This window comes from Heterocephalus glaber, unplaced genomic scaffold (assembly GCF_053883595.1).
Source record: "Heterocephalus glaber isolate CG9 unplaced genomic scaffold, H.glaber_assembly_v1.0 deba00001497, whole genome shotgun sequence".
Lineage (NCBI taxonomy): Eukaryota > Metazoa > Chordata > Mammalia > Rodentia > Bathyergidae > Heterocephalus > Heterocephalus glaber.
Window position 1 is genome coordinate 12,091,941 of NW_028258320.1, and position 27,671 is coordinate 12,119,611.

The 27,671-nt window shown below is 35.3% G+C and overlaps 1 protein-coding gene across 37 annotated transcripts in view; it reads right to left on the minus strand.

Moving 5' to 3' along the window:
- The window catches only part of Lrmda (leucine rich melanocyte differentiation associated), a 1,370,443-nt gene that overhangs the window by 297,119 nt on the left and 1,045,653 nt on the right, over positions 1-27,671 (minus strand). For 2 of the 37 annotated variants that reach the window (XM_087185381.1, XM_087185390.1), the window contains one exon: positions 25,235-25,289. The exons of the other annotated variants lie outside the window; for them this stretch is intronic. In XM_087185381.1, coding sequence (XP_087041507.1) covers positions 25,235-25,289 — 55 coding nt within the window. The remainder of the gene's footprint in view (positions 1-25,234; positions 25,290-27,671) is intronic. 37 annotated transcript variants of the gene reach the window in all.

A 27,671-nucleotide genomic window follows, 5' to 3' on the forward strand; every position in this document is an offset into this window, starting at 1 on the left:
AGATCTATGGAATCCCATAGATGGCTGAGAGCCATCAAGCTATTTCTGCCCCACTTCTCACATTAAGAAAAAGGGACTAATTATAAATCTCCAGCAAATATGACCTGGTAAAGAGTTTTCAAACAAAAACCTGCACTGAACAGGATATCTGGCAGATCTGGGCACTTGTTTTCGCTAATAACCATTAAAGTTGTTCCTAGTAAACCATTTTACAGCAGCATTAGAAATATCAGAGTTTACATTTTCGTTAATGAATTGCTGCAGAATGTTAGCGCTGCACCACGTCTCCCAGGGCTCCAGATCCTTGCTTTGTCTCCTCTGTGCCTTTTTCTCCCCCTTAACATTTCATTTCCAGTGACACGTCAGCCGTCTTTCACCAACCTCAAAGGAAAGTTGAATGTGGGGCTCACAAAGTTAAGCTGACATTTGCTCCCTTCCAATAAAAAATATTTAGTCCATTAAACATAAATACCTGTCATTATGATACATGGACTGGGTGCAAACCTCCCGATTCCCTCTGATGTTTATTACATCCAAACAACTGCAATGCCTGCATGTTTTCAACTTTAGTGTATTGATTAAACTTTTAAATGGCTGCCATATAACCCAGGGACAGCGGGAAGATTAATTTGCGTCAATGTTCATCTGTAATTCATTAGCCATTTATTCTTTACAACCACATGGGCTATCAAGAAAATGCAGGCCATTTTTCACTCGGCACAGGCTGAGAACAGATTCTGAAATTTGTGCTGCATACAAATAAGTTCCCTGGGCCTGGCCAGTGAAACTGCTTGGCTGTTCAAAAGTTGAAGTTGGGAAAACAGCAGCAGGCAAGAAGCATGAACAACCAGAAATGGGGGGGGGCCGTGTATCCTGGGGTGCTCCCAACCTAACTGTGTTTGTCCACTGTCTTCTCAGCCATGGATTACGGTCTTTTATTTCAGTTGGATTAAAATAACGGAAACTTGTGTCTGAGCAAAGGCCATAAATAACATCGGCTGCTTTTCCCCATCCCCTCCTTTCTGTCCTCTTTCTAATGTCTCCTACAGTGTGGTTTCTGGCAGAAAACTCCAGCGAGGGGCAGTGAAGTAGAAAAGTGCATAGCCTAGAGGAACTTGGAGCTGTGAGCTTAGGGGCAGTGCCATGTGCACCAACTCTCCCCAAAACACTGGAACCTCGCCTCACCTCGAGTTGGGAAGGTGCCCGGCTAAATAGTGGTGCGTTTCCTGCGGGAAGAGGGAAGCCATCTGGCTCCTTCACGCAGCCCCCTGACCCTCTTGGCTGAACACAGAATGAATATTAAAGGCATAAATGGGAAGAGCACCCTGGTGAAAGGCCCTTCGACACACAAGGCACTTCAGGGAGAGAAGGAAGGAGAAGTCTGCGCGTGCTCAGGTTGGGGCTGGAGGAGAATAAAGCACACGAGGGACATTTTTCTTCATAAGGATGAATAATTAAAGTAGAGAGCTCAGTGCCCAGGCCTCGCTGTGGCTAATCACCACAACGGCGAGCAGCAGAAAAAAATCAATGGTCAGGATGACATCTGGGGAAGAGGTCTGGCAGGTACCCATTTGCAGGACATGTGAGAGCCAGTGTGCAGATGCTCAAGGCGACAACTCTTTTTCTTTGGTCTACAGTGCCCACAAAAATCAAAAGCACCAAGCACACTGGTAACCTTTGGTAACAATGTCTGTGAAAGAGCCAGCAGAGGAAGCCTTGAGGAGGAGGCAGTAAATTACCCATTTATAATATAACTGCTCAGGCTGCTTATAACCAAGAATAAAAGAGAACTCTCCACAAAAGCGTCCATCTGGAGCCATCCTTGCCCCAGCCGGCACCAAGTCAGCAGTATACACTCCTTTTCAGGCCCTTTGGGGAGATGGGATGGGAAATCCTCAGGGAAATGCAGCTCAGAGAGCTTTACTGGTTTGTGGATATGGTGTGTGGTATCAAAAGGAATGCATGAATGTAGAAAAATGCACTACATGGGACAGCAAGATCAGTAGACCCAGCCCCCTCCATTCATAAAGTTCACCAGTTTTAGCTGTTTGTTCCCTCTCCTAGGAATCACCACACTGGCTTCACAGGATCTCAACAGATATTTGTAGAGCGATAGATTAATGCAATCGAAGCACACAGAGTCATCCATTCCACTATTCAACACATGCCTATTAGTTATTGCTTATACTTAACCCACAGCAGTGATCTAGACCCAAGGTAAAATGGAAGAATGAGTGCAAAATCTTGGCAACAGAGTACTTCTAGCAGAGTTTCCTTTTACTTTCTTGTAGAGGTAAGGGACTTTCTAGCATCCCAAGTCATCAGTTTCAGAGAACCAAGAATATGTTTTTTGTCTAGTCTTTCTCTGGGAAAATCCTGAAAATGATAGTTGTTAAACAGCTTATGCCTTGTGAATTAGTTAAATAAGAGCTAGAGTTTGAAATTCTAGGAAAAAATATATATATATTTACTAATAATTTCAGATAACATTGATCCCAGCGTTAAGTCTAACCTCTACAGGAGAGGTTAGGATAAATTTGTTTCTAGAGATGAGAGCCCACAGATATGTTGTTCGCCAAATGCATCTGTCATAATTGACCTTGGGTTTGAGAAGCAAAAAGGAATGTTGTGAAGTCGTCAATCATTTAAGGAACAAATACTGAAAACAGCTACGCCTGCCATATTTTGTGGCGATACTGTGAATTAGAAGAAAGAAATATAAATAACTGGCTGTAATCTCACACAAGGACCTTCCCATTTCTTTGGGGAAACAAAATTAACATATGAGAAATACCTAACACAAGACACAGAGAATTAGGTGCAAAGTGTTCCACATGCTTCCACCCCCTTGGCCTTAGTCAGTGAAAAAATTGTTATGTCCAATGAAACAAAGGCTCCTGGGGCACCAGAACACACACATGAAATCAGAATAAAATTCATCTGGTAACATATACCACGAACCTGAAAATCCTCTCAATTGCCCACCCACTAATTCTAATCCTTGATATCTATTTTAAGGAAATAATTCCTCAGTGAGAGGAAAACTAACACAATGGAGATTTTCATTGTAGAGTTTTTTGTTATAAGAAACATTTTGCAAAATAAAGATTAAGTAAATACTATTATATTACTACATTTACTCCGTGGAATATTGGGTGGCCATTAAAATAGTAATAATGAACACAATGAAGAAATACAGAAAAGCATGAAAATATGCTACAGTATCATACAAAAGTGTAAGTTCACTAGGGTTACCACCATCCATGCATGTTAAAAATATTGTAAGGGAGGGGCCAGGGATTTAGCTCAGTGGTTCTGCCGCCTGCCTTGCAAGTGCAAGGACCCGAGTTCGATCCCCAGTACCAAAAAAATAAAAAAGAGGAAAATATTGTAAGGGAATATGTATAAAACACAATGGAAGTATGATACAAGAATATATATATATATATATACTATACACTGGGAGTTACAGTGCATATTTTATAAAATATGCTTTCTCTTTATCAAATAGTCTATGAGTTTGTTTTTTGCTTTTATAATTGGAAAAGGTCTAAAATGCTTAATCTGTGGATCAGATTATAAATGCTATGAATATTGAAAGACAGCTTCATGCTAGAAAAGCTAGTTTGGCCTTAAGGAGCCCTTAAAAGCAGACAGATTTTAATAAACAGAAAGGAAGAGAAAGAATATCCCTGGCAAAGAATATTCTCAACAAAGGCTGAGAATTTAAAATGTGAATGGCCCGCAGCAGGAATAATGAAGAGATTTGTCTGGCTGTGTAGATGAGGCACTTTGGGGAAATAATGTCAGAAAAATAATGCTGGATAAATTTTTTTTAAAACTTCAGTTATGTCAGAGTGTAACAACTTCCTTCCTACCTTCCTCTCTCTAAACAGGTATATTTCTTACTTTAAAATCCTACTTTAGCTCCTGCCAAGTTTATGGGGTCAAATGAAATTTAAAAGGAAAATATATCAAAGCAATTGGTTAAGTGTGTAGTTTTCAACTTTGAGAAGTAATTCCACATCTCATCTTAGTTAAATTTAAAAAGAATAGTTGAGATCATTTTCAAATAGAAAAGCATTCAAAATGTTTGTAATTTATTTTAAAAATTATCCAATAAATTTAGTATCTCCATCTTTAAAAAATGCATTCAATAAAATGAAGAAAAAGAAAAAAGAATAATTAAGGTAAGCAATAAGAATTATTACTGCTAAATACCAATGCTATAATAATTAAATAACTTGAGACTTGTAAAAACAATTGAAAAGAGGAGTAATGGTACAAAATAAAAAGAAAAGAAGTAGAGTTCATTATGAAGGAATTTAGATAAATTATGATAAAGTTGACATATCAGTCAGGAAACAAGGCACTCTTTGATAAATGTTAAAGAGTCAATATAAATTTACAATCAACAGTCAGAACAAAAATGAATGGAAAATTCAATCTCTAGGACATGCCTAAAAGCAAAGGAAGAAATAATACAGGGACATATTTTCAGTATGGTCACGTAAAAAGTTTAAAACTTCCACCTAGGAAACACCATAAAAAAGTAAGACCTACATTTTCTAAAACTTAAAATACATATACTTTTTTATCACCTATGACAGGCAAAGAGTTATTATTTCTAGTGTAATAAACATTTTTTACAAATCAAAATGAAAATTATTGACCTTTCCATGGGGAAATGGGAAGTTAATAAGAACAACTGTTTTCAACATAGTATTAAAAATAACCAATAAATTTACTGACATGTGAAGCTTTACAAGACATCAAAGATTTTGTTTAAAAAAGGTGTTTTGTTATTTTTTAAAAAAAAACACTAATATACAATGTTTATGATAGCATAACGTATGTTGGTAATTGTAATTTGATACAGCTTTGTAGGAACACTAAGTCTCAAAATATAGCAAGCACTTAAAAGAATGTTAAACAAGGTAAAGCAAAGCAAACTGAAACAAATTCCTCTTCCTTCTCTGCACTGTGCTGAATCTACATGAGTGGATTTTTGACTCTGCTGAACAGTATAGTCTGGACGAGCAATTCACTTTTCACTTAATGCCCTTCTAGTTTTTTAAAAACTTCTAAATTTTGACCACTGCACACAAAGTATCCTATAGTTTTTGTTTGTTTGGGGTCCATACTCTTCATTTAGCTAAGAAGTTCCCTTCAATTCCTTGTTCCATGAGAGATTTTCACTGTAAAGAGGTTCATGCTATTATTTTATATAATATTTTCATTAACATTCAGCTCTAGAATTTTTAATTTCCATTAATTTTATGAGTTATGGGACATAACTGTTGTGTTTAAAATATTCAAACAGATGGAGGTTTTCTAGCTAACTTTGTATAATTAATTTCTAAATTTAAATTGTATTATGGTCAGAAAACACATGAGACGTAGTTTTTGACATTTGTTGTAACTTGCTTGTACAGCTTAGAGTTTGCTCAGCTTACTAAATGTTTCATATATCTTGAGAAGAATGTGTATTCTCTAATTGTGCACAATTCTACATATGTCCATAAGTCAGCTTGGCTATTGTTTTCATCCTTCATATCCTTACTATTTTTTAACTATTTGAATATTACAAATTGGAGAAATGTTTTTAAATCTGTTACTCTACTGTAGAATTTTATATTCCTTGTCTATTATATAAATACTTGCTATTACAGGATGAAGCTGTCAGAGTTCAATTCTAAAATGCACTTTTTCACATTTACCATCTCTGACATGAAGATGTCTTACAACTGATGTAATATGAAAGAATTATATTATAGTTTAATTGCAGTAGCCTTTTATTATTTATAGAGGTAGACAAAATAAAGGTGTGTTTTATTATTGACATCATGGCTTCAATAAAATATTGTATTTTAACAAGTATATACAAACTTATATTTTGAAAATCTTTTTGGTGAATCGATAGGTTTATCTTTATTTTGGGTCCTCAGTAATAATTTTGTCTTGCATTCTACAAATGAGAAATATATTCTCAAGGGTATATATGTTTAACCTTCCTTTATTTTACTTGATGTTGCCTGGTATAACTTCAACCACGTAGGTGTATATACATTATGAACAATATATGGCTGGGTTACTTTAAATTGTCATCCAGTAAGACAATGTTAGCAGTACACTTTCAAGTTCAGTTCATTTATATGGATTTAGTGATCCATTTAGATATGTTTCTGGCATATTACTATGGAATTTGTGTTTGTTTCACTTCTAAGCTTTGTTTTCTCCTTTCTTGATTTTTTTTTAAAAATTTCTTTTTTCTTTCTATTTTCCCTCCTCTAGAGGTTTGGAATCTATATCCTTTTTGAGGTGACGATTTACTAATTGAACAATGCATTGTTGACTTTAAATTTCAACACCAGGTCTAGAAGTGTGGCTCAGTGGTAGAATGTATGCCTAGCATGCACTGGGCACTGGGTTTAATACCTAACACCATTAAGCCAATCAGTTAATTAATCAATTAATGAAATAAAAATCCAACACTGATATTTAAACCCTTTACCCAAACATTTTAACTATGATGAGTTTCTGCTGACCTACATACTAGCTTTGACAGTGGTTTATTTTTTCACAAAGAAATAATCTGTTCAGGTTTATTTATATTTAAAAAAAATCATTCTTTTAAATCATTTCAAACTTTTCTTTCATAATTATTTCCACTTTTTCTCAGGTACATGCTTTAGAAGTTCTGCCAGTTGATTATACTAGCGCTAAGTTCTTTTTCCATTTTACTCCCAAATATGTCTTTATATTGCACTCATCTTCAAAAGACAGATATTCTAAGATACCAATTTTTGCTTGATAAGCTGATAATATAATTCCAGTGCTCCCTTATTTCCATTTAAATGATAAGAAATCAGCTGCCTGGCTTCACTATAAAGGCCAGTTTTTGTAGGGAATCTTTGTTTTCTCTCTAGCTACTTATTAAATCTTTTCTTTGACTTTTGTGCTGTGCAGTTTTTAAAACTTTATTTAGCTAGTTCTTTTACAAATGTATCCTGCTTGTTCTACAGTGGGATTCCTATGTTTTCATAGTTTAAAAACAAACACTTGAAGGGCACTCAGCTGCTATCGCTTCAGAGATTTCCCCTCCAAAATTGTCTCTATTCCCTCTGGAATCTTAGTCACCAAATTAGGAGACCTCCTCATACCAGTCTCCATAGCATCTAGCCACTCTGACTTTTCCATTTCCTATTATTTTTGTGTTGTATTCTTTATATTTTCTTTAGATCTACTGAATTTCCTAATATTCTCTCTTTAATGATTAAATCTATTTAGCTGAGGGTTTTAAAAACATACATACTACTTTTATACTGAAGGTTTTATCTGGATGTCTTCTAAATTGACTGATTACTTTTAAAAGTCTCATCCCTTCATCTGTTTTCCCATCTTTAGGTCTCTTATCATTTCATACAATGTTTTTGTATATTCTGACTGATCATTCCAAGAGCTGATGTTGTTGAAGTTTACTTCTATTTCTTTCATTAACATTTTTGTGTGTGTGTGGTATTGGGGACTGAACCCAGAGTCTTTGCACTGAGCTACACTTCCAGCCCCTTTGTAAAATTTTGAGACAGGGTCTCACTAAGTCACTAAGTTGCCCATGCCAAGGTCTAACTTGCAATCATCATGCCTCAGCCTCCCAGAGGGCTGGGATTATTGGTGTGTACCACCATGCCTGGCTCCTTTCATTAACTCTTAGTTGTTTTTTTTTTTTGGTACCGGGGATCGAACTCAGGACCTTGCGCTTATGAGGCAGGTGCCGGAACCACTGAGCTAAATCCCCAGCTCCTTTCATTAACTCTTAACTGAGGTTTCTCAGAGTGTATGGTAGTATCTGAAAGTGAGCTCAGACTTGCCTTTTCTCAATCTGTGGAGATCTCAACAGCCTAAAATGATGAAGGTTTCTTCCAGAAAGGTCCTATGCTATAGGTCTGAGGCACATGATTAAACTTTAGCCATTCAGACTTGGTAAAGGAGTTTTCACATCCCATGGGTCTAGTATTTCATCTCTAAATCCCAGTGTCTGTATTTTTGGCAAAAACTTGTTTCCTTCTCTGAATTTAGCTCAGTATTTGGTTTTTTTTTTTTTGGTACCCGGGATCAAACTTGGGTCCTTGCGCTTGTGCAGCAGGCGGTGAAACCACTGAGCTAAATCCCTGGCCCTAGCTCAGTATTTTTCTTAAAATTTTCTTCTTTAGTGACTTCATATTATTTCTATCTGACCTAGAAATAGATTAACAATAATTTTTTTTAACTAGAAATAAGGTATTTTTAAGAGGATGAGTATTCTGCATAAATAATCTGCCAGGCTTTCTATTATGTCTATGATTTTTAAAATAACCTATAATCTTAAATTGGTGGGAAATATGCCAGTAAGTGCAAAGTTAAATTCACCTCAAATAATCACATTTAACTAATAAGTTTCCAAAAGTATTTTTGATACATATACTGTTTGACCTTTAAATTTATTTTTTTAGAACATTGGTTTAAGAGATACTCAGAGATGCTCTAGCCTTAGGAGATTACGAAGTTGCAGTAACAAATATTTCTACATACTCTCAAATTTTAAGATTAAATAACCCCCCCTCCAATTTAATAACAAAGACAAAAAATGCTATCCTAAAATTGGGGTGACCATACAGATCAGAAGCAGATACAGCGTATCATAGTGCAATGTGTATTACTTCCCAATGTTCCTAGCAGGCATACTCTGGAAACTAGGCTATGCCTTTGCAAGGTATTTGAACCCTTCTTTTATTTCCTTGCCCTTTGAGCCTCAAAGCACATATCCTCATTCCAGAAGGATGTATGATAACATTGTCTGCATTTATATCATGCGAAGTTTTCTATTTAATTCATTGTTTATTGGTAGGTTTTAGGTATACATTATGATCACATTCATCATTGGTAATTTGTACCTCTACATGATATATCTCGGTTCTTATTTTTTCCCCAATCCCCTTCCCTCCCTTCAACCCCTCCACTCCTCCCTATATACATAAGCTTTGTTTCCATTTTTCCTTCTTTTCAGAGATTGAAGAGAATATCAGAAAATGGAAAGACATCCCTTGTTCTTGGGTAGGAAGAACTAATATAGTGAAAATGATCATACATCCAAAACTGCTATATAGATTCAATGCAATCTTGATTGAAATTCCAACAGCATATTTCACAGAACTAGAGAAAACAATCCAAAAATTTATTTAGAATCAGAAGAGATCTACACTAGCAAAAGCAATTCTAGGCAACAAAGACAAGGCAGAGAGTATCACAATCCCCAACTTGAAATTATACTATAAAGATACTGTGATAAAAATAGCATGGTACTGGCAAAGAAACAGATCATATGAAGTTTTACAGACAAGAACTCTACCAGTCCTTGGGCTAGTAGAAGGAGTGAACAGTATCCAAACAAAAGCACCAACTATGCCTTTATAGTCTTCTAGGGAGCCAGTTTATCACAGATTCCCACCAAGATGTATGCACCAGAATTGTTGCTACAGCATTATTTCTCATGGCATAATAATATGTCTGTGGTTTTCATTATTTGACCACTGATAGCTTTCAGGTTTCACTCCTTCACTTTATGCTTTGGCCCACATTCAGATAAGCTAGTAAGAAATCCTAGGTGCCCCCTTCCTTGGCACTGAGGGTCAAGAGGAGTAGGACCTCTCTCCTCAGTATTATTCACAATAAAAACAGAAGCCATTTGCCACTTCATTCACTAAAGCCAAATGGGCTAACTTGGATGGCAACCGTGCTCTCTCCAGAGTCCCACGATGTAACTGATGAATGTATCTCTGGGTGCACATGTGCCATCATGAATCTTTTTTTTTTTTTTTGGTACTGGGGATCAAACTCGGGTCCTTGCGCTTGCGCAGCTGGCGGTGAAACCACTGAGCTAAATCCCCAGCCCCATGAGTCTTGATATTGGAACCAGTTTTGGGAGAGGTTGGCAGATTACATCTCTCCGTGAGCAACTGGCCTCAAGAGTAGGGTATTTGTAGGTCATGGTCATCATCACATGGGAACTTTCTTCTTTGACTTGTGCCTTTCTAATAGGCTCTGTTGCCTGCTTGGGAATGTACAGGCTTACATGCAATTTGAGCTGCACTTCCTGAGAGTTTCTGAGCATCTCTTTTAGATTAAGACAATCAAAAGTGTTAATTTTGCTTCTTAGGGACAGGAGCATGGATTGGGGCTCTGCTTAAAGCAGGCACCTATCTTTACACCTCAGATTACACTGTGTATCTCAATCTTAGCATAAGTTGTGACTTATCTGAGAGGCTCAGAGAAAGAACTCTGATCCTGAGACTATTGGCTGTATCTTAGCCAGGCATTGACTCTGTCCTATATTGAGGAGATGACTAGTAATTATACTCTGTGAAGTACATGGATCTCCTAAGTACTAGTCCTATAAATACAAAGAACAATCACTATTTGCCTTGCTGAGATCAATATTCCTTCAAACAGCTCACAAGTACCCTGCCTGCCCATGCCTCCCTCACCAAAAACAAGCCTGATCTTCAGAGTCAGAGAAGGAACACCAAACTACCACATAGCAGAAACTCTGTCCTACTATTGACTGAAATAAGGCCTATAGAAATTAAGACCAACTAACTATACAAAGAAGGGGCCATTGTTTCTATTATTTTTTCATTTAATGTTGATATTGAAATTATTTGTGATGTGTGTGTGTATCTTTTAGTGTTGTAGCTAAGAAGGTTTTGTGTAACCTGTGGTCATGAAGACTTACCCCTGTTTTCCTCTAAGAGTTTTAGCTTTTACCTTTAGGTCTATGATCCACTGTGACTTATTTTATGTGCATAGAGTAAGGGAGGGATCAAATTTGATTCTATTGCATGTACATATTTGATTGGCCAAATACCATTTGTTAAAAAGACTCTTTTATTTCCTCCATTGAAATATTATAGCATCCTTGTTGAAAACCAATTGACTCTTTATTGCTGGACTTCCAATCCCATTACACTGGATGTGAGGGTGATCTGGCTGTGACATCTGTCACCCTATTGATCGCCAGGTTTGGTTCAGCTGATCTGGCTGGCTAGGCAGGTGTCCCCTTCCTCCCTCTCAGTTCCATGTGTGTCCTTTCCAGAGCTGCATGTTCCACTGAAGAGGATGCCCACTCCCAATAGAGGAGAACTGTTTCCTTGGTCAAGAGTATGAGTAGTTGCACTTCCCTGCTAGAAGCTCTGAAAAAGCTCTCAAGGTCCAATTCCACTACACTGATCTATGCTTACCCATATATTGGTACCACACTTTTTTCATTACTGTAGTTTTGTGGTAAGTTTTAAAATTGGGAAATGGGAGTTTTCAACTTTATCTTCTTCTGCAAGATTGTTTTTCCTATTCTAGATCCTTTGCATTTCCATATGAATTTTAAAATCAGCATGTCAATTTCTACAAAAACTAGCTAGGATTTTGGCAGGGATTGCATTGAATCTGTAGTTAAATTTGAGAAATATAGTCATTTTAATAATATTAAGTCTCACATCCATGAATATGGGATATCTTTTGATTTAATTTTATCTGTTTCAGTAATTTGAATTTTCATGATACAGGTTTTATATTTATTTTATTTATTCCTACATATTTTATGCATTTATATAATATAGTAAATAGAGTTGTATTCTTAATTTTTTCTTTGAATTGTTCATTGGAAACATATAGAAAGACAATTGTCTTGGGTATATTGATTTTGTAACCTGCAATCTTGTCAGTTTATTAGTTCTATTAAGCTTTTAGTGTATTTCTTTTTTTTTTTTTGCTTGAATTCTTTTATTGGTACGTTTTAGTTATTCAATACATTTACATTTATCATTGGTTGCTTGTACGTATACATGCTGTATCTTGGTTCTTATTTTTTCCCCATTCCCTGTGGATTTCTTGGTATTTCTGAATAACTAAGATCATCTCCCTTCATTACCTCACAGCTTTCAGACCCCATTCCTACTCCATTTTTGCTTCACATCTGGGCAAACCAATTTTTAAAATCCAGACAGTTCTTCCCTTGGCACTGGTAGGGAAGTCCAGACCACAAAGACACCACCTTGTGCATGGGAACCCTCTTGCCAACACCCCTAATCATGATAAAAACCAAAGCTACTTGTCTATTTCTCATGCAAACCAAACATGCTAGTTTGAGTGCTTCTCCTGCTCTCTTCCCAGCAAGCCTGACGAGGTAGGTGATAAATGTTTCCACACTCTTAGTGCATGTGTGGCATATTAGTTTTGACTCTGAACCAGCTCTTTCATTTTAAAAAAAATGAGGTTACTGGTTGTACCTAACTCATAGGGAGGAAATGAAATAATATTAGTGTTGGGAGTAGTGTCCAGATTATAGTTTCTAAACATCTCTCTCTCCAGTAAAATTTATCAGGTTTCCTTGGACAAATGACTGCCTCTAGGGTTAGAGCAAGAAAAGCGTAAGGTAAGCCCAGAAAAGAAAATAATGAATAGCATGATAAAATAATGGGAGCATGTGAAAAACAAGACACAAGTCAAATGGAAGGGTCTGCCCCTGGGTAAATCTCAAACTGTTAGATTAGTAAACAAATAATGATAGTAATAGATTGCAAACCATAGAATAAAGAAAAAATTCGTGAGACCATAATGTTAAAAATAATTTCTTAAATAAATATGTGAATAAACTAATAGGAAAGCATGATAACTAATGTGGAAGGAATGATGCAAGTAGAAAATCACCCAGCAAACACCATACTACCTGCTACTTACCGGTTGCAGGTAAGTATCAAATGGATGCTGAAATTAGTGAACCAGACTATGATGTGAAACAGAATACTTAGCATCAAAGCATCTTTCCACAAGATACTATTAAACACAAAGGAGAAAAAGCAACTTTTCAGAAACTTGACAGCCATCACCTTAACAAAGTGATCAAAGTTAGTATCACCAGAATTGGGGTGAACTGATATCAGATATCTTCTGATATCATACACTGAGTCTACAACATGATATTCTTGCCAAATATATATCCCCTGAGTTGATGCACAAAGGAAGTACAAAAAATCACACTGAGGGATATTTCATAAAATAACTGATAAGTATTCCAAAAACATCAGTCTTAAATACAAAGAAAAAATGTATAACTCTTCCAGATTTAAAAGAGATTAAAGGAGACAATTAAATGCAGTGTATGAGCTGGATTGGATCTGGAACCAGAAAAAAGAATATTAGTGTAATAAAGGGAGAAATTTCAATAAGGTTTTTAGATGATATAATAGTACTGTATCAATGTTTGATCATTGTGTGTGGTTGAATAAGATGTTAGCAGCATCTGGAAGAAAGATCTGTAAGAATTCTTGTACTATTTTTTCAACATTCTGAATGAAATGTTAGAAATAAAAGTCTAGAGCTTGGTGCTGCACCTAATAAAACTATTAATGTGCAGAAACCCAAATGCTCATTAACTGGTTAACAGACCACCAAAATATCTAAGCAATGGACTATTATTCAGCTCTAAAAAGAGTTGAAATATGTGTGCTACTACCTGGATGAACAGTGAAAGAAGCTAGTCATAAAGATCACATTATATAAATCCACTCATATGAAATGTTCAGAATACAAAAACACATGTAGAGATGAGTAGTTGACAGGGGTGGGCGGTAAAGAGGTATGGAGAGTGACTGCTGATGGATATATGGTTTCCTATGGGGATCATGAAAATGTCCTAAGATTAGCTAGTGGTGACAGTTGCCAAGATAAAGAAATATACTAAAAAATACTGAACTATTACTTTAAAGGGGTGAACATTATTATATATGAATTATATCTCAATAAAGATTTCTTTTAAAAAAGATAATGCCTGTTCTAAAGTGTGGCTCATGATGAAGATAATTATCAGAATGATGGCCATGAATGGTACTAATACTGTTTTATGGCCTTTCCAGCATTAACTGGTAAGTACTATAAATAGGCTAGAGGAGAAATGACTTAGTTATTTGTTAACTATCTTTTCCCATCCACTGAGGAACCAAAGAATCTTCTTTGGCCTAACAAAGGAAACCAAGAGTCAAAGGATGATCTCTTTCACTTCCAAGAAGTGGTACTGACATAATACATTGGCAGGCTGTGATCTGGGAAAATATATAAGCCTATTACATTTTTATAGGCTTTTTTGCTTTGTCTTTCTAGTTATTAAAATGACTTTTAAAAACTTTTCCCCGTGATTGCATTATTTTCATATATCTTCATTCAACCCTCAATGCATCAAGTAAGAAATGGGAGGGGCAAAGACTATCTGGATGACAAAAACTGAGAATTTCAATAGGAAAGAACTAAAGTTAAAATATATCATATTACAGTGATATATGCATTCCCATGTTTATTTATAGCAACACAATTCACAATATGTAAATCTTGGATGCAGTCTATATATCCATCAACAGATAAATGGACAAAGAAAATGTGGTATTTATTCACAATGGAATACTACTCTCCCATAAAGAGGGATGAACCTGAGTCATTTGGAGGAAAATGGGTGCACCTTGATACCATAAAATTAAATGAAGTAAATCAGACACACAAGCTTAAATATCATATGGTTTCTCTTATATGACAAACCCAAATTATAGATAAAGAACAAAATAAAAGATAGATGATAGTAATAGGGAGGTAGATCTTTTTTAAACTGGAAGAGGATTGAGAGACAGAGGGAGAGAGAAGAGAGGAAAATGTGAGGAAAAAAGAACTGAGATGTGCTCTGTGCATGTACCAGTTCCCCACAAGTAATGTAATCATTATGGGATACAAACATGCACTAATGAAAAATAAAAGCTGAAGAAAATAAGTAAGGCAATAGATCTAAAAAAAAAAAATCCATTGAGAAAGAACTAGAGAGAAACTAAATGGCTTTGTATGCTAAGCAGGCAGAACTGACCATATTTACAGGTGGCACTGGAGTGGCCCACATTCCACCTCTTGGTGCTTGTAGACTGCAGTCCATCTCCAGGTTTCATTTTGAATTGAAAATGAAAATGCTGATGCGGAGTCAACATTACCTTCCCTTAGAGCTCAGCACAGCCTCAGAGAGCCGAGGCCAACCATTAATCTTGAGGACTCTCCAAACACAGTATTTGGCTGCGATTTATGAGAGGCCTTTGAGGCTTGCTAATGCTGGTCACAACCCTGAGTCCTTGATTATTGTGAATGAAGCAAAGCCAAACAAAACAAAGCTGAAGGCTGAACACAGGCAGAGTTAGCCTGTAGTGTTACAACACAAACTCACAACAACTGTTCCAATTTGCAAAAGCCATCAAGTAGCTTCTATGAAATGAATAAATGCCTTTGGAGGTCTCTTTGGGAAAAAAGCTTGGATATTTGGGGAGAGAGGGGAAGGAGAAGGCCAAAAGAAATTGCTCTGCAAAGCTGCATTCTTAAATAATTTGTTCCGAATACCCTCCAGTCATACACACGAGAAATGACATTGGAGGGCAAAGGGCTACAGTGCAAAGATAGAACAAGTTGAAGGTATTTAAAGTACTTGCCAAGGAAAAATGCTCATCTGATAAAAATTTAGGCAGAAAGGATGCCAAAAACCAGGAGAGACACAACTGAGAGATGTGATGAGGTGATTGCTGCTCCAGCTGTCAGACTTGTCGATAGTGTTGAGATGCCAGATTTTAGCTCAAATGCAGTGTCAGCCCAAGAGCTGCCTCTATTTCTCTGTATGGTTTTCATTAGGAAAGCCCTAAGATTTTGTTCCAAGTATATATACATATCACCAATTTCAGGCCAGTTCAAGATGAAAATGTGTTGGTATATTTGTTTCCTCTTCAGAAAATGAATTAAAGTCAGAGGGAGAAAATACAACCTAACATCTTTCATGTTTTCACAGTGAATGGGATCCATAGGGGTACACTTGCATTAGAGTTGTGATCATACTGAAAGATGTGACAAGAAAGGGAGAGAGAGAGAGATTGAATTATCTTAAGAAGGACAAAAGTTTTCATATTAGTCTTCAAAAGTCCTTGAAAAACAATAGTAGAAGGAAAGCACCATTTTTCCTCCATAATTTTGGAAACTTAAACCAGATCAGAATTCTGTGTGAACTCATCATATATGCATATATAAACATGTAAAATCAAGTTAGGGGCCATGGTGGCCACATTATAATTGCTAAAAATATATAAGAGAAATAAAAGAAATGAAGACTGGGGTCATAGAAGTGCATTCCCACATTACAGGGAAGTCAAAGAAGAAGGCGATGGGAAAGAGAAATTTTATAGCTACTAATATAATTCTTACTAAATGTTTACTATTTCCCCTCAAATAATCACTTTCCAAATTTTAATTCACACATCTGACCATAATGAATCTTTCCTATGTATTCAAAGACTGGAAACCCACACAGTGCCCTACCACTGATATAAAGTTTAAGAATAGAAAGAATATACTCTTAGAACATTGAGAAAAGTCACCATTGCAATATCAATGCTTCTTTCCTCCTGCTATACCTATCAACTCAGTGATCTCTCACTTCTATACTACTTAGCAGAGTGTATCCAGTTCTTTTAAAACACTGCCTTCTTACTACACAGGCAGATTCTCTTTTAGATCTTGAAGGAAATATACCCAAAAGAAGCATCAGGGCCAGAGGACTCAGGAATTTCTTGAGTTCTTTGCAAGCAGAGTTTGAAATGTAATAATCAATCTTCAAAATGACAAATGAGTGAAAATATAGTTTTATAATACTTCCAATTCCAACCAAGATAAAATAAACAAGGATCAGATTTACCCTATACCCACCTGAAACACTGGACAAAATATATGAAGGACCAGTTTTCAGACACTACACATAGGGCAGCACAAGATAGCGTGCCCTAGGAGTGGGAAACAAATGAGATGATCTCCAGTATGGCCCACGTTACTAAGTGGATTCTAGAGCCTCTGAATTGATGAATGGTATTGGAACTAAAAGAAGAGTAAAGTGGTGAGAATTAAAAGGGCAAACTACAGAGAACAGAGCTGACTCAGAAATGTTTTGGAAAGCTATACAGCAGGCCATCAAAGACTTTAGCTGAGTACTTAATAGGGTATGGTTGTGATGCAACTACATGAGTCTTTCAAGATACAGAAGAGAACCACTCGAAAGAAATAGATGGAATAATCCCCAGACATTACACAAAATAGAAATAATTTATATTTCTCACAGCTAGAGTGGAAAAATCTAACAAATTATACGGCATTGTGCAGAGCATTTAGGAGGATACTGGCTCAAGGGTGGGATACAATCAGCTATAGATTAAGGCTTTCTGTCCTAACTAACAAGCCTGGAAAAGTGGCAAGTCAAGGATTTAAAAAAAAGAAATAAAATGTACATACACTAAAAAGAAGAGAGAAAAAAAAAACTGTCTGTTAGCAAAAAAAAAAAAAAGTCTACCTAGAAAACACTAGGCACTGAGGAATTCTCAAGGAATCTACAAAAAACTCCTAGAGTTAATAAGTGAGTTCAATAAGGTGGCAAAACACAAGATCAATACACAAAAATTAGCTGCATTTTCTATATACTGAAAATGGACATGGAGAATCTGAAATTAATGCAATACCATTTATGAATGCTCAAAAATATAAAATATTTAGATATAAATTTAATAAAGCTTATATAGAATCTGGATGATAAAATTAGAAAACGCTGGTGCAAGTCATTTTTAAAACACCAAAATACTTAGAGAGGTATACCATGTGCATAGATTAGAAACCTCACCATAATAAAGATGACTATTCTTCCCAAAATAATACACTAATTTAATACAATACCTATCCAAATCTCAATAAGTTTCTTTATAGAGATAGACAGCCTTATTCTTGGATTTATATGGGAAAGGAAAGGAAGAATAAAATGGGAGGAATCATTCTTAATGTTAATGTTTATTACATAAATGTAGTAATCATGAGGATATAGTATTGGTAAAGCAACAAATATACTGATTAATGGAACATTATAGAGAACCTAGAAAAAGCTGTGAATAAATATTATGAACTTTTAGCAAAGTAGTAAACAATTCAATGGAGGAGAAAGAGCCTTTACAATAAATGATGCTGGGACAATAAGACATTCATCAGCCTAAATAACTAAGTAAGTAAGTAAATAAATAAATAAATAGAAAAAAAAGTCAATGTAAATGTCATACTTCATACAATTATCACATTAAAAGAATAAAAAATGTAAATGTAAAATACAAAATTCAAAAGACATACATGAAAGAACATGGGAGAAAAATCATTGTGATCTATGACTAGGGAAAAAGAGTTCTTACAGTTGACATCAAAGCATAATCCATAAAAGGAAAATCTGTTATTCTGGGCTTCATCTCAATTAAAAACAATTACCCTTTGAAAGATCTTTGTTAAAGAATTACAAAGACAAAACACATTTTCTAGCCAAAATGAAGTTAAACCAAAATAAAATTAAACTACAAAATCTGAAAATATGTGGAAACAAAATATTAGAGACATAAGTCAAAAAAAGATGAATTGGGAAAATATTTAATCTAGTGGGAAATTAAAACACAACATATAAAAATTTGAAAGATGCAACTAAAGGAATGTTTAATACAAAAGTGATAGGTCAAATATCTACTTTGGCTAAGAAAGCCTTAAATTAATGATGTCAGCTTTCACTTTTAAAACTTTAAAAGTAGAGAAATTAAACATAAAATAAGCCACAGAAAAATAATAATGAAGAGTAAAATTAATAAAATTCAGAAGAAAAAAATAAAACTTATGAAACTAAAGTTGGCCTTTGAGATAATTAATAAAAACATATACATCTAGCCAGAGACAATCAGGAGGAATAAGAAAAGAGACAAATTATCACTGTCTGGAATGAAATCAGTGATGTCATTACAGGTTCTTCAGAAATTGTAAAGATAATAAGGAAACAGAAATACTATGAATAATTTTATGTCAGTAATTTCAACAACTAAGATGAAGTGGAAAATTAATTGAAAAATACAAAGCAACAAAATTCCCTGAAGAAAAAATATGTAGCCTGAATAGCACTATATATTTCAAAAAAGTAAATTTTCATTTAAAAACTCTCCCTAAACCCATAAACATAACAAGAATGGACACTTTACCATTTCTTTTTAACACATTGGTAGAGGTTCTACCCAATACAGTAAAGAAAGAAACAGAGGCAAAAGACAATCACATTGGAAATAAGATCAATCCAAAACTTACACAGATTTAATGCAATCCCAATCAAAATACCAATAGTACACCTCACAGAACAGAGAAAACAATTCTAAAATTCATTTGTAATCAGAAGAGATCTAGAAGAGAAAAAGCAATTCAGGGCAATAAGGGCAAGGCTAGGGTGATCACAATCCTCAATTTGAAGTTATATTGCGAAGATACCATGGTAAAAACAATATGTACTGGCAAAAAAAAAAAAAAAAAAGACCAGAATAGAAGGTGCAGAAACAACTCCAAGCACACTCAGCTGCCTTATCTTTGACAAGGGGGCCAAACACTTTCACTGGAAGAAAGCCTCTTTAATAAATGTTGCTGCAAGAACTGGCTTTCCACGTGCTGAAAATTGAACCTAGACCCGTATCTCTCACCATGCACCAAACTAAAACTGAAATTGATCAAAGATCTAAATATTAAAATGGAAACACTTAAATCTGCTGGAAGATAGAACAGGCAAAACTGTAGACGGCATAGGTAGACGTAGGCAAAGACTTTATGAACAAAACCCAGATTACACAGGAAATATTACAAAGAATCAATAACTGGGATCACATGAAATTAAAAAATCTTCTGCACAGCAAAAGAAACCACCAAAAGAGTGAAGAGACAACCCCTGGAATGGGAAAAATTTTTTACCAGTTACTTCTCAGACAAAGGACTAACATCTAGAATATATAAAGAACTCACAAAAATCAAACTCCCCCCAAATTAAATAACCAATCCAAAATGGGCATCTGAAATTAACAAACACTTCTCAGATGAAGAAGTACAAATAGCAAATTGAAAAAATGTTCAACATCGCTGATCGTTCAAGAAAAGCAAATTAAGCAACACTGAGATTGTATCTCACTCAAGAAAGAATGGCTATCATCAAGGAAACCAGTAACAAATGCTTTTTAGGCTGCAGCCAAAATGGAGCACTTCTCCATTGCTGGTGGGAGTGTAAACTAGTACAACCACTGTGGAGGTCAGTTTTGGGATTCCTCAAAAAACTAGCACTAGAGGTTCATTTGACCCGTGTGTAGTTACTTTTCTTGTTGCTGAGACAAAATACTTGACACTCAAAATTAAAGGAGGAAAGGTTTATTTAGCTCACAGTTTTTAGAGGTTTCAGTCCATAATTGGCTGGCTCCAAGGCAGGGTGGTATGGCAGACAGGCATCACAGAACAAAAACAGTTCATGGTGGGGTGGGCAGAAGGTAGCAAAACAAGCAAAGAATAACCACAGCTCTTTGTATGTCTTATATCTTATCCAGGCTATTTAAGGCAGGTAGCACTCATACACTTAATCTAGCATTGCACCATAAATCAATCCTAATGTCACACATTCCAGATCCAACCGCCTCTGACAAAGCCCACCTATGATGGCATGAGGCTTTGGGAGGACATCTAGACACAAGCAACAGCAACCTAGCTATTCTCCTTCTTGGTATGTTCCTTAAAGAGTTAAAAGCATCATACCACACTGATATATGTATACCCATGTTTATAGCAGCACAGTTAATCTTGGAAACAATCCATATCTCCATCAAAAGATGAGTGGATAAAGAAAATGTGGTATTACTATACAATAGAGTATTATTCAGCCATAAAGAAGGATAAATTTGAGTCATTTGTAGGAAAATGGATGCATCTCAAGGCTGTAATCTTAAGCGAAGTAAACTGGATACACAAATTTAAATATCACATTGTTTTTCTTCTGTGAAAAACCCAATGGGTAAATGAGGAGCATAATGGAGGATAAATATTGAGAAGTAGGAAGAACATGTTAAAATGGGAAAGGGAACAAGTATGGGGCATGGAGAAGGGAGGGAAGGAAAGAGGAGAAAAAAAGAGAACAGAAGGTAAAAAAAAAAAAAAGAAAACAAAGCTTGTGTAAATGGAGAGGGGGAGATGGATTGAAGGGAGGGAAGGGGAATGGGAAAAAAAGAATTGAGATGTGTTATGTACAGGTGTAAATTCCCTATGATGAATGTGATCAATATGTATGACAAATATGTACTAATAAAAAGAATAAAGTTTTAAAAAGAAATTAAAAATAGATACAAGATCAACAGAAATATCATTAGAATTTATTTATAAAAGTGACAAAATTAAAAACTGAAATAAGAGCATAAAATTTTGAAATATTAAGAAATCAATTTGTAAATGGAACACTACAAAAATTATTGAGAGAAATAAAAAACACTAAATAGACAAATATAACATGTAAAAGAATTGAAAGATTCAATATTGCTAACATTGTAATGTTGCCATATTGATGTGTAGGCTTAATAAAATCTCAAAGAAAATATATAATGAAAATTTCAGCAGAAATTTTTTTAAATTGACAAACTAATTCTTAAATTTATACAGAAACACAAAGGATCTAAAATAGCTACAATAATTGAAAAAGTTGAGCAATTTTGGAGAATTTAACCTGATTTATATTTAAGACTCAATTTAAAGCCACCAAAATCAAGTCTATGTGATACTGGCATTAAGACAGAAATAATAGCTCAAAGTAACAACAAAGTCCAGAAGTGTACTGACGTGTATATAATTAATTAATGTTTTACAGAAACACCAAGCCAATTCAATGGACAAAGAATAATCTTTTAAACAAAGCCCTGAATGGTGCATATACTGGAACCCTTGGGAAGTATAGCAAAGGCTCTGAATGAAAGCTTACTGATATTGGAGCTACCACCTGCAGAAGGCAAGACAGAACTTGTAGTGTGGACCCACTGGCTTGGTTGCCTGCTTAAAGAATAAAACACATTCCAAAGGATTTTAATAAGAACCATAGTTTTAAGATGCAATATTTAAAATGTCACTCCTGGTTCCAAATAAGGTGGAGTAAATACACTTCCATGTATTTCTTCTACATCTATAACTAAAAACACTGAGGCAAAATACCCAATAAAGTACCTATGAGGCAATTTGGAAAGGAGATGAAATAGGAGAATTGGGTGTGGGGGGGTGGATCTCAGTACTGATGACTCAGGAAGAAATCCCTGATTTGCTTTTATTGTTTGTTTTGTTTTTGTCACCTATGTATTCCAGTCTGGAATCTAAAGCAGCCCCCAAACTGTAAGATTTATTACCTTGCAGACAGAAAATCCCTATGGAGAAACAAGGATAAGACAGTGGACTTCTCATGAGAAACTATGCAAGCAAGAAGAGAGTGGAACAAAATATTTAAAATAGATTTCTAAATTTAGTGGAGTAATCTCTCAACAGTGAAAAAAGTATTTTCTCAAACAGATCTGAGATAATTAATTACCAATAAACCTATTCAGTAAAAAATGTTAAAGAGCATTCTTCAAGGAAAAAGAAAGTGATCTGTGTCAGGAATGCTGATACACATGAAGAATGAATGTATTAGGAAAGGAATAAAGGTGAAGTAAAATCTCATTTTTTGATATTAATTGACATAAAAAATGACTCCTTGGTTAAAGTAATGATAGTAACATTGTATAGGGTGATTAAATTGAATTTCAAGAGTTTGGCAATTTGGCCTTTAAAATTTCATAACAGCAAAGTAAAACCTAAAAATTTATAAGACAATGAAGCAGGAAGAGAAAGAGAAGAAAGATAAGAGAAAGAAGAGGAGGGGAAGGACAGAAAAAGGGGTTAACACATAGCCTATCTGTGGTTGCAAATGGAAATATTTTTCAGTAAATAGCGCAGTGTAAGCTATAATGAATCCACAAACTTAGCTCACAAAAACAGTAAACCAGATGAACTCTAGACCTAAATATGAAAGAAAAAAAAAACAATGATTCTTGTGTTTATCTGTAATACGGTTTTAAAAGTTGCTTTCTTCACCCACTCTTGAGACTCTGACTAAAGTTTTCCTTCCCAGGTAGGTTATTAAAGCCACACCTTCAATCATTTCCTCTACTGGGCTCTCACACACCAAGGCTCCTATGCACCTGTCCTCAATGCTTATGTACCAGACAATTTGTGATCCCACTTGGAAACTACGTGTATTCAAATTAGTCAACTCTCAGGGAGTCTGGGAAACCTAGTGAAGCCCATCCTACTTATAATACATAAGCTGTCTCTACAGCCCTAGCTGTTCTCCAATGTGGTATGAAATCCTGTGTGTCCCTGCCTATCAGTTTCTCGTATTTAGAACTGTACGTAACAGAGTTCCACCTTTTCAAAGTGTCACCATACTGCTTACCAAAATTCTCTTTAAATCTTATGAAACATAGTCAAGTTTTCTTAAACAGAACATCAAAAGCACTCATCATTATGGAAGCAATAATAAATTCAACCACTTTAAAATTAAGTACTTTTGTTCATTAAAATACCACATTTGGGGAATGAAATGCATGTTACAGTGTGGGAGAAAAAACTGCAGTTCACAATGTGGAACAGAACTTGACTGTAACAAACACTAAGGCTATCAGTTTAATAAAATGTACACTGAAAATCCTTTTCACAACAAAGGATATTTGAATGGGTAAGTAAAAAGCACAGCTATTGATTACTGCAACGTAGTGTCAATTAGATGTACATTCCTGAGGTCTTTTATCTGTTGTAGCTTTTTCTTTTATTTTTTTCATTACATCAGGTATATTGCCCTGTAAATTGTGGTAGTGGTACCAGGAATAAAAAAATAAGGATTTTTTAACTTTGAAAAACGAGAAATGTATGAAAGTGTTCAACTTCAGGCAACAGAGAAAAATGAAAGTTCAAACCATAAGCTACTACTTCATATGGACCATTATGGCTAAAATGAACAGGGTCAAAATGGCAAATGTTGATGAGCGTGTAAAGGAACTAAAAAACTCCTGCACAAACTAGTACAATCACCTTAAAAACTGCCTGGTGATATTTATTAAAACATATATTTGTTGAACAGCTAGATATTTGCTCAGCCAGGATTTATAAATGTTTCTACTGAGACACAGATCCAAAGATGTTTGTTGCAGCAGTAATTACTATACCTCCAAACTGGGGCAAATCAAATGTTTACCAACAGTAGAATGAATCAATAAACTGTGATATAGTCACTCACCGTAATCTTAAACAATAAGAATTAAAGCATACTGGTACATACAGCAACATAGAGTTTCTTAAATATAATTTTGGGCAAAGGAATTTTGATACACATTCCATTTACATACAATTCCATTTATAAAAAGCACAAAAGCAGGCCACACTGCTGTGCTACATATTAAGTAAACAGTACCTCTGGAGCAAAGGGGTAATGGTGGGGGGCTTACAAAGGTTGTGGGGTTGCTGATAACTTGGTTACTAGTTACCAGCCTGTTAACTTTGTGAACATCAACTAAAGCTGCACATGGACAGTTTGTGCACCTTTATAAATGTATGTTAATATTTTAATTAAAAAGTACTCCCAAGAGCATATTTAATGGCCTATTGTACATGTGGCAAGAAAGAAGAGCTGAGGATTTATCTAAGGTATTTTGCTTGCTTGAACTTGATAAGTCTGCCACATTACAAACCAAGAAAGAAAATATAAGAAGTGAAAAAAAAAATGAAAAAGAGAGGCAAAGAGAGGGGTCAATGGAAGTATGAAAGTGATTTGTGTTTAACCTTGAAGGTTCCTGATGGAAAACTAGGTAAAAATATCTAATAGTCAGTTATAAACACAGATTTGGAGATCAATAAACACATAGAGCTCATGAGACCTTCAATTGTGAGCTAATAAGCTATGAAAAGGTGATGCTAGGGCTCATGAAAATGGATGCTTTACCCATGGAGTACACATGGACTAAGAAGCAAAGGATGGGTGATGGTCAGAAATATAAAGAAATCCAATATATACAAGAATTTGTTTCTGGGGGAAAAACCCTTTCCACTAGGACCCAAGGTTTTATGAGTTGACCTGATCCTATAGAAAAATCAGTTCAATTAAGAAAGGAAAATTATTCACCTTTATTCCTATTACACAAATGAAGTTAAGGATTTTTTTAAAAGCCAAAAACCCTGAGACCTTTGGCCAATTAATAAAACCATGCCTTACAATTTCCCACTTCTTTTCAGTGCCAACAAACGAATCCAGCGATCCTTCTGAGACCCTGTAACACGAAAGGGAGGAACATTTTCTAGTTGCAGAAGCATAAAGTTTGGCTTACAAATAGTTTGCAACTCCAAAACAGCAAGAGATTTATGTACCCCTCAAGAAAGCCTTTAAAAAGCCAGCCTTTATCTCTGTCAAAAATGTCCTGAGTCCACTCCTCAGAGGAACCAGGCCAAGGAAAGGTCACTTGAGGCCCTCCGCTGAAGCCAAGGAAGGAACCCTGAGGCTGAGCTTATCACAGTTATAGTCAGAATAAAACATGGGGTCAGAGATGTGCCTTGTGGAGGATTTTTTGGTTTTGTTTTGTTTTTGAAAGCATATAATTGAATAAAGAAAACATCTACAAGTTTTGACTCCTGGTTTTAACATAATTTAATAGAGCTGTAGAAGGGAGAAACCGAGACCTCTTAAGGATCTATATTAGTATGGAATCAATATGAGAAGATGAAAAAATGGAAACAAAGTCTTTGTAAATAGGGAGGGATGGAGGAGTTGAAGGGAGGGCAGGGGAATGGGGAAAAAATAAGAACCAAGAGAGATTATGTAAAGGTGCAAATTTCCAGTGATGAATGTAACTGAATTGTATACCTAAAATGTACCAATAAAATTAATTTTAAAAAAAGAAATTTCCCATCTCTACCCTTGGTGGATTCATCCAAAACTACATAGCAATAAGCTACAAATAAGGGCTTCTCAATTTTAATTGCTCAGGAAACATGAATTAGAACATCTCCTCTGACTTCTCTCAATACTTCCTTTTTGAATTCCATTACTCTATTCTAGTACTACTGGGTCACTGCCCCCAAAATGAATCTTGTTTCTCAACACATATGATCATCGGCAAACTATTCTTTTAACTTACTGAGAAATTATTTCTCACTGGCTTCTACTCAAACCTTTGTAAGTGGAAGTTCTCCTACTTCCACAACTCTATGGCAGACAACTTTATGTTGAGTTAAAAATATCCAAAAGCCTATAATTCACACACACACAGGATATCCACAGACTGCCTAAACCCCATGCAAGTAATTTCTAAGGAAGAAGAAACTGTCAGACCTCGAATTGGTTGTTTTATTACATCTAGACAAAACCGAACAGAAAGAGACAGGTGATGTTTGGAAAGACTGATGAACCAAGAATTCACTTTAACCCCCAAGTTATTTTCCGGGCTTTGTCACTAATGCCATACATCAATTATGTGAACATGGGTAAGAAGTAAACCTATCTAAATCCTGGTCTCAAAACTCTATAAAATGTGTGGATTGGCACAGGAACACTTTAAAATTTCTTCCAGCCATAAAATTCTTCGACTCTGAAAATAATTAAATCTTTTATGTCATAATTCAGATTTTTTTTCCTCTCGTGTAGACTATTAAATTCTTAGCCTAGGTATATAATGAATCTTGGTTCAAATGGAAATAACACAAATATAAGAGCATAAAGTATATAACGATAACATAGAACAGTGGATTCTGACACTAACTCTTTTTGTAACACCTAATATTTTTAAGGAAAATCAGTCAACAAAGGAAAGAAGTATTGGTGGGTCTTAGTTTTTGTCTAATCCACTTGAGAAGTCAAGAAAGAAAATATATCGTTTTCTTCTAGTCTCTCTTAACTTCTCTGAAATTAAGTTTCCTCAGCTGTAAAGTTGGGGTAATCATAATCTAAAATATTGATGGGAAAAATTAAATGAAACATCACATGTAAAGTGCTTAGCTCATAAATTTATTATTCATCAGAAATTCTCTGGAAAATCATAATTGTTTTTTCCACAGAGCCTACTGAGTTGGCAATTTCTTAATGAATCTCTTAATAACCAAAAATAAAATAAGTTAAGGTTATAATCATCTGAATTTCAAAAGGCCAATTGATAGGAAGACAAGCAGGGCTAAGGTACATTGGGTTCAGATAGGATATATGACCAGACTCAGGAAATAAAATGAAGGTCAAAACCCACAAATGCCATAGATCCTCGTTTTTTGGGGGGGGGGTACAAGAAATATCAAAGCAACTTTCCTGAAGAACACACAGTATTCTTGAAAATTTCAGATTAGGTTCTAGTTGCTTAGTTAAAAAAAAAAAATCACAGCCCTTCTGAGTTCAACAATTACTTAACAATCAGTGTTTCTCATTATGGCATTTTAGACAGGGCAATTATCCACTGTGCAGGGTTGCCCTGTATACTACTGGACATTAAAGGCTCCTCAGTCACTTTCCACTCTCTGTAGGATCAGAATTGGTTGCTACTTTGTGAGGCATAGTACAAAATGAAAATACAGGCTTCTTTGTTCAGAATTTATTAAGAATTTCAAGAAACGACAGAAAATTAAACCAACTATTGGCTCTTCTGAGCATAGCATGGGTCCCAGGATGACTG